This window comes from Pongo pygmaeus, chromosome X (genome assembly GCF_028885625.2).
Source record: "Pongo pygmaeus isolate AG05252 chromosome X, NHGRI_mPonPyg2-v2.0_pri, whole genome shotgun sequence".
Lineage (NCBI taxonomy): Eukaryota > Metazoa > Chordata > Mammalia > Primates > Hominidae > Pongo > Pongo pygmaeus.
Genome location: NC_072396.2, coordinates 24391159 through 24405189, shown reverse-complemented (window position 1 = coordinate 24405189; position 14031 = coordinate 24391159). Strand labels below are relative to the sequence as shown.

The 14031-nt window shown below is 45.5% G+C and overlaps 1 protein-coding gene across 6 annotated transcripts in view; it reads left to right on the top strand.

Moving 5' to 3' along the window:
- Positions 1–14031, top strand: part of APOO (apolipoprotein O) — a 73939-nt gene that overhangs the window by 41736 nt on the left and 18172 nt on the right. For 4 of the 6 annotated variants that reach the window (XM_054472599.2, XM_054472600.2, XM_054472597.2 and 1 more), the window contains exons 6-7: positions 8090–8181; positions 10446–10526. In XM_054472599.2, coding sequence (XP_054328574.1) covers positions 8090–8181; positions 10446–10526 — 173 coding nt within the window. Of the gene's footprint in view, positions 1–4319; positions 5552–8089; positions 8182–10445; positions 10527–14031 lie in introns of those variants that run through there. The other 2 variants (XM_063660915.1, XM_063660914.1) reach the window with 2 other exon arrangements.

Sequence of the window (14031 nt, the reverse complement as noted above, 5' to 3'; positions counted from 1 at the left end):
AATCTGGAGGGTAGATACTGCCCTGGTGGCACTACCAGCTCACCTGTGGAAGCAACTCATGTCACAGTCTTTGTGCCCTCCTCCCATCTCATGCAGAATATGTCAGAATTAAATTTCCAGCTTATTTTTTGTAATCAGCTTATGAACCAACATTTTTCCCTAAACTTCTTTCACCTCATTTCTTGCAAAGCTGTTCAGAAGAGCATTCGGTCTTATTTAGATAGCATTTGAGATTGATGAACATCCCAAGGCCAGGGTGTTGGGATTTCAGCTATTGTTAGGGAGATAGGTATGTAGAAGTGAGTGAGAGCAGCTTCCCCCTCCCTCTCCTGGTTAGAGCATGTGGGAAAGTCTTCCAGGTCCAAAGAAAGCACTTTTTCTGTGCTGTGGGTACGTTCCTACAGTGCTGAGAGTTTGTCCCTGGAACATCCACTAGGGTGACCATCCTAAGGAGGATTGGAGATGGTGCTCTCCTGGTCAGAGCAGCAGCATGAGGACATCTGCTACAGTGGGTCCTAGTCCTCTGATTTTGTTTGTTCGTTCTATCTCTTTTCTTCCTTTTCCTGGGGAGAGCTTGGTAGTATTAAAATAATTTGACACCTTAATTCTTTTTCACAAATATTCACACAGGCATGCACACACACATGTGCAATAGCAGGTCTCTTCTCCTGAGCGTTGGGTATAGAAAGGCCTGAGGTGAGCAGCATCAGAGGGGTTCACCAAGCAGGATGAGTGGGGTGGTAGGGATGTCTGTGGGTAGCCAGAATGGTTTGCAGGCCCCTCCAGGTGGATGGGCCCCTTTGAGGGCAGCAGCAGAATGGGTGGGTGCACAAGGTCCCTCTTGATAGGGGTTTCTTTTTTTGTTTTTTTTTTTTGAGAAAGTCTTGCTCTGTCACCCAGACTGGAGTGCAGTGGCACCATCTCAGGCTCACTGCAACCCTGCCTCCTGGGTTCAGGTGATTCTCCTGCCTCAGCCTCCCGAGTAGCTGGGACTACAGGCGTGCACCACCATGCCCAGCTAATTTTTGTATTTTTAGTAGACACGAGGTTTCACCATGTTGCCCAAGCTGGTCTCGAACTCCTGATCTCAAGTGATCCTCCCACCTTGGCCTCCCAAAGTGCTGGGATCATAGTTGTGAGCCACTGTGCCTGGCCTGGTGGGGTTTCTTGAGCGTATCTTCTAAGGTAGTCTGCTTCAGTTGTTGAGGATTGCCACGACTGCGGTCGTGACAAGAGGCTCTCAGAGAGGTGAATGGATGTCCATTCAGAGGAAGTGGGCCCAGCCAGACCACTCCAAGATGACACGTGGTTGTTGACACTATTGTTGCCTTCTGGTGGCTCTCCCCAGCATTGGCACCAGTGGTTCCCCCCGCCCCTGGCAGTGCTGATAGTGACAACCCGTACCACTGGCCTCTTGGGAGATGTGGACATGGAGGTAGGGGCAGGGCAGTATGATTACACCTCCTTCCTGAAGTTCTGGGGTCCCCAGCTCATTGTGTGAACCAGCAGGAGCTGGAGGCCCGAGAGCTGCCACTTCTTGGCTCTCCCTGGAGAACTGAGAAATGACTGAGTGGCAGGTTGGCTGCTCTTTCCCTGGTCCTCACTTGGGTGAGCTGCTTCAAGTGGATGGGGGCAGGGGAGGGGCCATATGCAGGGGTATCACAGGCTTTTCTCTTCTAGGATAATTATACCCTTTCAATTCATGCAGTAGGATCAGGAGAGAAACAGTAAATCATTAATAGTCTAGGTTGATAACATTTGTATTCTCTTCAGCAATCCTAGTCCCGTCTTTGGGGATTTCTCTGTTTAAAGTTTTAAAGGCAATGAACAGCACTTACATGATTAGAACTGTTTAAGGATTAATGTACACATTCTGGTGGGGTACAGTGGCTCACACCTGTAATCCCAGCACTTCGGAAGGCCAAGGCGGATGTATCACCCGAGGTCAGGAGTTCAAGATCAGCCTGGCCAACATGGTGAAACCCCATCTCTACTAAAAATACAAACATTAGCCAGGCGTGGTGGCGGGCACCTGTAATCCCAGCTGCTTGGGAGGCGAAAGCAGGAGAATCACTTGAACCCGTGAGGCAGAGGTTGCAGCAAGCCGAGATCACACCACTGCACTCCAGCCTGAGCAACAGAGCGAGACCCCATCTCAAAACAAACAAACAAACAAATCAGCTGGGTATGGTGGCTAACACCTGTAATCCCAGCACTTTGGGAGGCTGAGGTGGGTGGATCACCTAAGGTCAGGAGTTCGAGACCAGACTGACCAACGTAGTGAAACCCTGTGTGTACTAAAAATACAAAATTATTTGGGCATGGTGGTGCATGCCTGTAATCCCAGATTCTTGGGAGGCTGAGGCAGGAGAATCACTTGAACCCAGGAGGTGGAGATTGCAGTGAGTCGAGATCGCACCATTGCACTCCAGCCTGGGCAGCAAGAGCGAAACTCCATCTCAAAAAAAAAAAAAAAAAATCAGTAACACACACATTCTGCTAGCATCTATATGGGTCCCATGGCAAAAAACACTATGCGTCTTAGTGGAGTCAAGGCCATGTGTATTCTCTAGTTTCATCCTCTACTGGTTTTTTTTAACCTCATTCTCAGGTTTCTCCAAGCTCTGTGTCCTGCTGTCTCTTCTGTCCATTTCCCTTGCTCCACAGCTCTATATCCTCCTACAATCTGGCCTGAGACTTCAACACAGTTCTTGTTTTGGGACTGGTCTTCTTCACACTTTCTTGGGTTTAAGCCCCCTTTTCCTGGGTTCCATGTCATCTTCTCCTTGGTTTACTCTGCCGTGCTGTTGAACTACATGCTTAAGTCACTTTCAAAAAAGCGTATGTTGGAGGTAAACTTCCCAAGACCTTCCATGTCTGAAAATCACTTTCTGCCCTCATACCATGTGATAGTTTGGTTGGGCACCGAATTTGTTTGCCATCAAAACTTTCAAAGCCATGTATTCTAGCATCTGGCATTGCAGATGTGAGAGTCAGTAGCCAGTCTGGATATTTGCTGCTTCTGAACAGGTGATACATTTTTTTTTTCTTCCTGGAAGCTTTGAAGATCTTCTGTGAATCTTTAGTGTTCTGAATTTCTTTGGTGCTGTGACTAGATAGAGGTCTTTTTTTTGAGACAGAGTCTCACTCTCTCACCCAGGCTGGAGTGCAGTGTCACAATCTCCACTCACTGCAACCTCCTCCACCTCTGGGCTCAAGTGAGTCTCATGCCTCAGTCTCCCAATTAGCTGGGATTACAGGCATGCACCACCACGCCTGGCTAATTTTTGTGGTTTTAGTAGAGATAGGGTTTCACCATGTTGACCAGGCTGGTCTTGAACTCCTGACCTCCAGTGATCCACCCGCCTCAGCTTCCCAAAGTGCTGGGATTACAGGCATGAGCCACCATGCCCGGCCTTAGATATAGGTGTTTTCATTCTTGCCCAAACAATATGGCAGCTTGCAGCATCCAGCTGAAGGAAAATATCTTCTTTTCCTCCCTCTCTCCCTCCTTCTCCCTTGCCTTCCCTCCCCTTCCTCCCTCCCTCCCCTTCCCTCCTTCTCCCTCCCCTTCCCTCCCGCCCCTCCCTCCTTCTCCCTTCCCTTCCCTCCTTCTTCCTTCCCTTCTCGTCCCGTCCCTTTCTCTTCTCTTCTCTTCTCTTCTCTTCTCTTTTTTCTTTTCTTTCTGAGAGATGGTCTCACTCTGTCACCCAGGTTGTAGTGCAGTGGCATGATCAAGGCTCACTGCAGTTTTGACCTCCCCAGGCTCAAGCAATCCTCCCATCTCAGCCTCCTGAGTAGCTGCGACTATAGGCATGCACCACCACGCCTGACTAATTTTTGTATTTTTTGTGGAGACCGGGTGTCACCATGTTGCCCAGGCTGGTCTCAAACTCCTGAGCTCAAGCAGTCTTCCTTCTTCAGCCTCCCAAAGCGCTAGGATTACAGGCATGAGCCACTGCGCCCAGCCTATCTTGTGTATCTTTGAAAATTTACTCTCATTCTTTTTCCTTCCTCAACTCATTAATTAGCAATTGAGTTATTTAAAAGGACCCTACGTGTCTCTTATATTTTCTTGATTATTTTATTTTGTTCCTTTTGAATTTTTTTTGCTTTGGTCATTTCCAAGAGCTCCTTCCTGTTCTTTGAATGTTCTTTTTTTTCATAGAATTATTTTTTTCTTTTAATGTAGTAGCTTTTAAAATTTATTTGATGATACTTAGTAATAGGTTTAGTTTTGTTTTGAAGTTCTTCTGTTTCCTGTGGGGCCTTTTTTTTTTTCTTTGTGCTTATCTTGGTCTTTCTCCTTTATGTTTCAGGCTTTCCACAAATGACTGGTGATTCTTGGTTACCCAGTTATGTTTCAAAGTGAGGCAGCTGAAATGCTAATAAGAACTCTTTCACCTGTAATCCCAGCACTTTGGGAGGCTGAGGCAGGCGGATCACCTGAGGTCAGGAGTTCAAGACCAGCCTGGCCAACATGGCAAAACCCCATCTCTACTAAAAATACAAAAAATAGCCGGGTGTGGTGGAGGATGTCTGTAATCCCAGCTACTCAGGAGGCTGTGGCTGGAGAATCGCTTGAACCCAGGAGGTGGAGGTTGCAGTGAGCTGAGATCACGCCATTGCACTCCAATCTGAGCAACAGAGCAAAACTCCGTCTTGGAAGAAAAAAAAAAAAAAAGAACTCCCTGTCCATATGTGGGGCCCACTGACAGGCAGGTTCTACCTTGGGGGAGCTGGGCAGGAAGCGACCATATACAAGGGTGCACCCAGGGCCAGTGTGAGGAGGGCTTTTCTCTCAGGCACTGACATACTCACCCCTCCCAGCTCTCTTGGTTCTCAGCAGGAAATCCATGGTGTTTCTTTGGTGATACCCTGCCCCCACTGTTTTAACTCTTTTTTTTTTTTTTGAGACAGGATCTTGCTTTATCACCCAGTGTGTTAGGCCATTCTTGCATTGCTATAACCTAACACTGGGTAATTTATAAAGAAAAGAGATTTAGTTGGCTCACAGTTCTGCAGGCTGTACAGGAAGCATGGCACCAGCATCTCCTCGGCTTCTGGTGAGGCCTTGGGCTGCTTGCAATCATGGTGGAAGGCAAAGGGGGAGCTGGTGTCTCACATGGCAAGAGTGCGAGCAAGAGAAAGAGGTGGGGGAGGTGTCACACATTTTTAAACAACCAGATCTCAAGAGAGCTCACTGTTGCACAAGGACAGCACCAAGGGAATGGTGTTAAACCATCTGTGAGAAATCCACCTTCACGATCCAGTCACGTCCCACCAGGCCCCACCTCCAACATTGGGGATTACAATTTAACATGAGATTCAGAGAGAACAACATCCAAATTATCACTCAGGCTGGAGTGCAGTGGCATAGACACGGGTCACAGTAGCCTTGAACTCCTGGGCTCAAGCAATCCTCCAGCCTCAGCCTCCTGAGTAGCTAGGACCACAGGCACACGCCACCACACCTTACTAATTTTTAAATTTTTTGTAGAGATGTGGTCTCCCTAAGTTGCCCAGGCTGGTCTCAAACTCCTAGGCTCAATCAGTCCTCCCACCTCAGCCTCCCAAAGTGCTGGGATTACAGGTGTGAGCCACTGCATCAGGCTCACTTTTTTTTTTTTTTTTTTTTTAAAGGAGTAGAGATGGGGGGCTGGGCATACTGGCTCATGCCTGTAATCCCAGCACTTTGGGAGGCTGAGGCAGGTGGATTGCTTGAGCTCAGGAGTTCAAGACCAGCCTGGGCAACATGAGGAAACCCTGTGTCTACAAAAACTACAAAAAAAAAAAAATTAGCCAGGCATGATGGCTTGCACCTCTAGTCTCACGTACTTGAGGGGCTGAGGCAGGAAGATAGTTTGAACCTGGGAGGTCGAGGCTGCAGTGAGCCATGATTGTGCCACTGCACTCCAGCCTGGGAGACTGAGTGAGGCCCTCTCTCAACAGAAAAAAAAGAAATGGAGACGGAGTCTCGCTATGTTACTCCAGCTGGTCTCAATTCCTGGCCTCAAGCAATCCTTATGCCTCGACCTCCCCAAGTGCTAGGATTACAGGTGTGAGCCACCACACCCAGTAACCCTGGTTTACTGGGTTTTTTAACATTTTGACCTGGTGTGACTTCCTGGCCAGTGGTAGTTTTGTACTGGGATGGCATAGGGGAAGGAAAGGCCGTGCTGGTCCATGCATCGGACTTGCGTTTGTCCTGTCCCCTTGTCTCGCTCCCTGGTTGCCATCTCCACTCCCCACAGTACCTGCCGTCTCTGGATCTGGAATCTCCCTGGGGCTGCCTGGGACAGATCTGCTCCCTCTGAGGCCGCACTCCTCCTCAAGATTTCAAGATTTCAAGATTTCAAGGCAGTGTGTCCTCTTATTTCCGTTCACTCTCCATTTTCTGAAAATTGATTGACACTTCCTGTCTGCTAGTGGCCCTTCCACACATTTTCTCTTCATTGTGGGTTTATTAATGTTTTTTCTTACTGTTTTTTTAACGGGGTTGCAGAAAGGGGAGAAGAAAAACGCTTGTGTTTAGTATTTAAATAGGAAGCCAGATTGCTATAAAAGAACATAAACCCTAGAAACCAAAATACTCATTTGTTTGTTTTTAAAACAATCTTTTTTTTCTGCTCTCTTAGGGAAAAAAAGGTGTTCTCTTGAAAACACTTGGTGTTGAGTGAAAGAAGCCAGTCACAAAGGACCATATATTTACTGCATGATTCCATTTATATGAAATATCCAGAGGGCCGGGTGCAGCAGCTTACACCTGTAATCCCAGCACTTTGGGAGGCCGTGGCGGGTGGATCACCTGAGGTCAAGAGTTCGAGACCAGCCTGGCCAACATGGCAAAACCCCATGCCTACTAAAAATACAAAATTAGCCAGGCATGGTGGCGTGTGCCTGTAACCCCAGCTACTCGAGAGGCTGAGGCAGGAGAATTGCCTGAACCCGAGAGGCAGAGGTTGCAGTGAGCCAAGATTGCTCCATTGTACTCCAGCCTGGGTGACAAGAGCAAAACTCTGTCTCAAAAAAAAAAAAAAAAAAGAAATATCCAGAGTAGGCAAACACATAGAGATAGAAAGTAGATCAGTGGTTGCCTAGGGCTGGACGGTACAGGGGAGTTGAGGAGTGACTGCTAATGGGTTTCTTTTGGTGATTATGAAAAAGCTCTAAAATTAATTGTAATGATGGTTACATACCTCTGTCAATATACTAAAAGCCATTGAACTGTACTTTAAATGGGTGAACATGAATTTTATCTCAATAAAGCTGTGCAAAAGCATTTTGGTGCACGTGACTTTATTTGGCACATTCTTTCAGTTTAGGGTTTAGGACCAAAGAAATCTTATTCAGTGGTGGGTTATTTTGGTTTTGTTGTTTGGGTTTCCTTTTTTTTTTTTTTTTTTTTTTTTTTTTTTGAGATGGAGTCTCGCTCTGTCGCCCAGGCTGGAGTGCAGTGGCACAATATCGGCTCACTGCAAGCTCCGCCTCCCGGGTTCAGGCCATTCTCCTGCCTCAGCCTCCTGAGTAGCTGGGACTACAGGCGCCCGCCACCACACCCGGCTAATTTTTTGTATTTTTAGTAGAGACAGGGTTTCACTGTGTTAGCCAGGATGTTCTCGATCTCCTGACCTCGTGATCCACCCACCTTGGCCTCCCAAAGTGCTGGGATTACAGGCGTGAGCCACCAAGCCTGGCCGTTGTTTGGGTTTCTTAAGAGACACGGTCTTGCTCTGTCACCCAGGCTGGAGTTTAGAGGTGTGATCGTAGCTCATTGTAACCTCGAACTCCTGGGATCAAGGAATCCTCCCACCTCAGCCTCCCAAGTAGCTAGGACTATAGGCACACGCTACCATGCCTGGCTAATTTTTTTATTTTAATTTTTGTAGAGACAGGATCTGACTATGTTGCCCAGGCTGGTGTCAAACTCCTGGCCTCAAGTGATTCTCCCGCCTTGGCCTCCCAAAGCTTTTGGATTACAGGCTTGAGCCACTGTGCCTGGCCTTGTTCCATATTAAATGGATAAGGTAAATTGTGATGGAGAGGATAATGAATCATCTGATGGCATGTACAACCTTTTATTTATTAGGTTCAAAAATAAAGAAACTAGTGTATCCGCCTGGTTTCATGGGATTAGCTGCCTCCCTCTATTATCCACAACAAGCCATCGTGTTTGCCCAGGTAAGAGAGACTCTGTAATCCATGATGTCCCTCATTCTTGTTTGTGTGTGTATGAATCTGATGCTTAATTTTATTTTATTTTGCAGTTCTTATAACACCAGACTAAAATTTGTTTGTACATATAGATGAATACAGCAAATTTAAATGATTTTTCTCCACTCTATGCCTCAGTTCTGGCCCTCCTTCCGGTAATGCCAGTGTTCACAGAATTTGAACACCAATTTGCATGATTGTTTGAATATTCATCAGCAAAAATTTAGTATACATTTTTTGTATACTTACATGGAAGTCTAGAGACTCAAATTCCAAAGCTGATAATTATGGGTCACTCAGTTTATGCATGTCCGGTCACAACCTGCTCTCGTTGGTATTGTAGACACAGACTGCTCTGACTTCCACTCCTTCCTAGTACTGGTGCCCTTGCTTTCCTTGCTGGGGACTTTGGGGACTGTAATCCCCTCTGCTGGGAGTGCCCTTTTCGGGGCTTTCAACTGGCTGCTCCTTTCTTATCCTTGAAGCCTCAGTCTTATGGTACCCTGGCAGGCAGGTTGATCACAGTGGCAGGCAACATGGATAAAGCTGTACCACCGATTCTTAAAATGTGTTACCAGACCAGAAGCAGCAGCAGCACCTGAGAACTTGTTAGAAATGCAAACTCTCAGGCCCCACCCCAGACTGACTGAATCAGAAGCTCTGGGAGTAAGGGCCAGCAGTCTGTGTTTTAGCAAGCCCTCCGGTGGTTTGTTATTAATGCCTATGGTGTTTGAGAACCACTGATGGAGACCAGTAGGTAGCCTGAAAAGGGTGATAACTGGAGTGAGTGGGACTCTAGAGATGGTGTCCCTCAGAAACTGGCAAGAACAAGGCAGGCTCTAGGTTTTGAGGTCCTGGGCAGATTGTGGACACAGGGACTTTAGTTGCTGGAACTACCACATCATGTGGAAACTTAGTTCCAGGAGCAGACAGCAGTGCAGTCACCCAAATTGGACTCTGAGCCAGACTGACCTGAGACTGAGCTCCCTTGGTTGTTCATGACAGAATTGAGTCCAGAGTCCTCGACTGGGCTACAGTTGTATGTGAGAGTCCAGTGGCCCCAGCTTGGGGAGCTTGATGGCTTTGATGACAAATACCAGTACTTTCCAGCATTTGCTCAACATTGTTTGTAACAGTCTTGTAGGCAGATAGTTAATGCTTCTGTCCCTGCTCCAGCCCCAAGTCAGAAACAGTGAGTAACATCTTCCAGCCCTAGATATAAAAATAATTAAACATTATTTCAGCCTGTTATGGTTTAAGCAGTAAATGGCTAGAGTGGAGAGGGTGAACTCAGTTGCTGGTTGAGAAGCATATGTGGCTGTACCCAGAGTCGGAGTCTTTTTTTTTTTTTAATTTCTTTCTTTTTTAACTTTTAGCTTTAGGGGTACATGTGCAGGTTTGTTATTGTAAATTGTGTGTCATGAGGGTTTAGTGTACAGATTATTTTGTTACCCAGGTAATAAGCGTAGTACCTGATGGGTAGTTTTTTGATCCTCGCCCTCTTCTCACCCTCCACCCTCAAGTAGGCCTCGGTCTCTGTTCCCTTCTTTGTGTCCCTGTGTTGTCAAGGTTTAGTTCCCAATTACAAGTAAGAACATGTGGTATTTGGTTTTCTGTTCCTATGTTAGTTCACTTAAGATAATGGCCCCCAGCTCCATCCCTGTCCCTGCAAAGGACATGAGCTCATTCTTTTTGGCTGCATAGTATTCTATGTATATAATATGTGTATAAGTACCACATTTTCTTTATCAAGTCTACCATTGGCTGGGCGTGGTGGCCTACGCCTGTAATCCCAGCACTTTGGGAGGCCGAGGTAGGTGGATCACCTGAGGCCAGGAGTTCGAGACCAGCCTGACCAACATGGTGAAACCCTGTCTCTACTAAATACAAAAAATTAGCTGGGTGTGGTGGTGCATGCCTGTAATCCCAGCTACTTGGGAGGCTGAGGCAGGAAAATTGCTTGAACCCAGGAGGCAGAGGTTGCAATGAGCCAAGATTGCGCCATTCCACTCCAGCCTGGGCAACAAGAGCAAAAACTCCATCTCAAAAAAAAAAAAAATCTACCATTGATGGGCATTTAGGCTGATTCCATGTTTTGCTATTATGCATAGTGCTATGATGAACATATGCATGCATATATCTTTGTAGTAAAATGATTTATATTCCATTATTATTCCCAATAATAGGGTTTGCTGGATCAGATGGTAAGATCTTTTCTATTTTGTTTTAAGGTCAGTGGGGAGAGATTATATGACTGGGGTTTACGAGGATATATAGTCATAGAAGATTTGTGGAAGGAGAACTTTCAAAAGGTGAGGAGCATCTTTTTCATTATCTTCCTTTTGGTTTAAATATGTGGTTTCTCTAGGGTTTTGTAAAATATTTGATAACCCTGTTGATTTATTGCTTTTTCTGTTTGCTTCTAGTTATGTCTCCAGCTCAGATTTTTCAGGTGACCTTTCTTGGTAGAGCAGTAGAACTTCTGAGCATTTGGTTATTATCAGCAGGGCCAAATAAGTGGTGACCATAAAATGCAATGCATTCCACCGTGGTCTTAGACCATATTTTCCATTATATTGTATTCCTAGTTTCCCCTAAGTGTAGCGTATTATTTAAAAGTTTTATTGAAACTGAATTCAAAGGGACTGTACTATGCTCCCAGGAAAAAGACATAATTGAGAGCCTCTTCCTCTTGGTTTTTCACTTATCATAAGTTCTGTTCTTTCCTTAGCACTGCCGTTTCTGTTTATCCCCCAGGCTTCTCAGCTCAGCTGAGGGTGTGAACCATCGTATGTTGGGGACTAGCTACCAGCTAAAGGCCACGTTCTCTGTGCTGTCTAGTACATGAGCAGCAGAGGGAAGAAGTTGTGTAATTGTAAGAACTTGTCACCTTTCATCTCTTTTAGTGGCCACATAGCTAATTAAATGTTGCCTATGTTCACTTGGAACATTCCCTTCCTCCCACTGATAAGGAAGAATGAGTAGAGAATAAGGTATCATGTCTCTACTAAGCACTCAGAGGCACAGCCAGCTAAGGAAGAATTAGACTTCTTATATTAATATACCTTCTACATCACAGATTGAAGGAAGTTCATTTTTCAATGAAAACACTTTTAAAAAAATATAAATAACTGAGCTTCAAATCATTGACAAGTTAAAAAAATACATATAAATAACTATCTCAGAATTAAAATCCAGAATTTTGAACTGGGATTTGGAAGTAACAGAATAAATTATAAGCCCTCTTTATTATTTACATAAATAATCTTCTAGTGAAATCTTAAGACTCATTTTTTGGCCAGGTGCAGTGACTCACGCCCAGCACGTTGGGAGGCCAAGGTGGGAGGATCACTTGAGCCCAGGAGTTTGAGACCAGCCTAGGCAACATAGTGAGACCCTGTCTCTCCAAAAAATAAAAAAATTAGCTGGGCATGGTGGCGTACATTGGGAGGCTGAGGTGGGAGGATTGCTTGAGCCCAGAAGGTAAGGGCTAAATAGAGTGAGCCATGATTGCGCCACTGCACTCCAGCTTGAGCAACACAGTGAGGCCCTGTCTCAAAAAAAAAAAAAAAAAAAAAGAAAAAGAAAAAGAAAAAACCCCACTAATTTTTATATTGGTGGTTTCTAAAGGAATTAGTCCCTCTCGAGCCTATTTAAACTAGCTCTTGAATAGGAAATTCTATACCAATATCAAGAGTCTTTTGGCAATCCCTTTTAAAGAGGAAACATTCATAGGTGTTTTTTTTATTGTTTTTTTGTTTTATTTCTCTGATATTTTCTATGGAAGCTTCCTTTCCTTTTTAAAACATTCCTTAACAAATGCGGCCAGGCGCGGTGGCTCATGCCTATAATCCCGCACTTTGGGAGGCCGAGGCGGGTGGAGCACGTGAGGTCGGGAGTTCGAGATCAGCCTGGCCAACATGATGAAACCCTGTCTCTACTAAAAAAATACAAAAATTAGCCGGGCATGGTGATGCACGTCTGTAATCCCAGCTACTCGGGAGGCTAAGGCAGGAGAATTGCTTGAACCCGGGAGGCAGAGGTTGCAGTGAGCCAAGATTGCGCCACTGCACTCTAGCCTGGGCAACAGAGCGAGACTTCATCTCAAAAAAAACGAAAAACAAAAACAAACAAACAAAAAAACAAATGCACACTAAATTTTATATGGGAAAGGAAGTAAAATATCAAGAAATCTCTACACAGCCCTAGACAGAAATGTGGAAAGTGAGACTAAAAGCCTCAACTGCGAGCCTTCTTTGTGGTGTGACTGCAGACTGAAGCACACCAAAGCCAGAGGGAGTCCCCCAGGCTCCCCGGAGTGCTCACTGTGGTGTCTGTGCAGACACACACGCACACCAAAGCTAAAGTGGGGGCTGCGGGAGCCTCTGGCTTGGAAACAGCATTCTCTGACTGTGCTAAGAATTCAGCCCAGTGCAGAAGCAGCTGGACTGTGGTTAGAATACCAGTTAAGCAGGCCAGCATTTTCTGGTAATTTGAAAACATTAGATATTAAAGCTACCCAAATTTATATGCAGATCTTTTTAGAGTGATGTCATAAAGATTTTTAATTAGCTCATGGTTGGTTTGCATTTCTCTCTCTCTGTATAAACCCTTGCCGCCTTCAGAGTCATTGAGAACTTAAGGCTTTCTCCTGTTTGTTACTCTCCAAGCATAATTTTACTGACAGCTGTCTGTTCTCGATAGAAGGTAATAAAATCAGGGCCAGGCACAGTGGCTCATGCCTGTAATCCCAGCACTTTGGGAGGCTGAGGCAGGCAAATCGCTTTGAGCCTAGGTGTTCGAGACCAGCTTGGGCAATATGGCAAAACCCTGTCTCTACAAAAACTACCAAAAAAAAACCATAATTAACCAGGTGTGGTGGCATGCACCTGTAGTCCCATCTACTTGGGAGGCTGAGGCAGGAGAATCTCATGAGCCCAGGAGGTGGAGTTTGTGGTGAGCCATGTTCACCCCACTGCACTCCAGCCTGGTGAATGGGGGTGAAACCCTGTATCAAAAACAAACAAACAAAAAAACAAACAAAAAAAACGGTCGGGCTCGGTGGCTCATGCCTGTAATCCCAGAATTTTGGGAGGCTGAGGTGGGCGGATCACAAGGTCAGGAGATCGAGACCATCCTGGCTAACACAGTGAAACCCCGTCTCTACTAAAAATACAAAAAATTAATGTTGACTGCATTTAAATATTTATTACAAGTTTTAAAGGAAAAATAGAAGGCCCTATTAATTCAAAATTCAATATTCTTAGATTTCAGGAATTACTTGATATAATGAAGTGGCATTGTTTTTTGTTGATCTTGCTTCACCCCCCACTTTAGATTTCATGGGCTTCAGGGGGGTTTTTGTTTTTTATTTTTTGGTTTATTTATTTGTTTTTGAGATGGAATCTTGCTCTGTTGCCCAGGCTGGAGTGCAGTGGCACGATCTCGGCTTACTGCAACCTCCACCTCCTGGGTTCAAGCCATTCTCCTGTCTCAGCCTCACGAGTAGCTGGGATTACAGGTACATAGCACCACGCCTGGCTAATTTTCAATAGAGACGGGGTTTAGTATTTTTAGTAGAGACAGGGTTTCACCATGTTGTCCAGGATGGTCTTGATCTCCTGACCTCGTGATCTGCCCACCTCGGCCGCCCAAAGTGCTGGGATTACAGGCGTGAGCCACCGTGCCCAGCCAATTGTTTGTATTCTAATCATGTAACAGATGTACTGGCTTTTGGTTGTACATAGTCAGAGAAACTGTGGACATTATGTTTAAAACAGGGTGCTGGCCAGGTGTGGTGGCTCACGCCTGTAATCC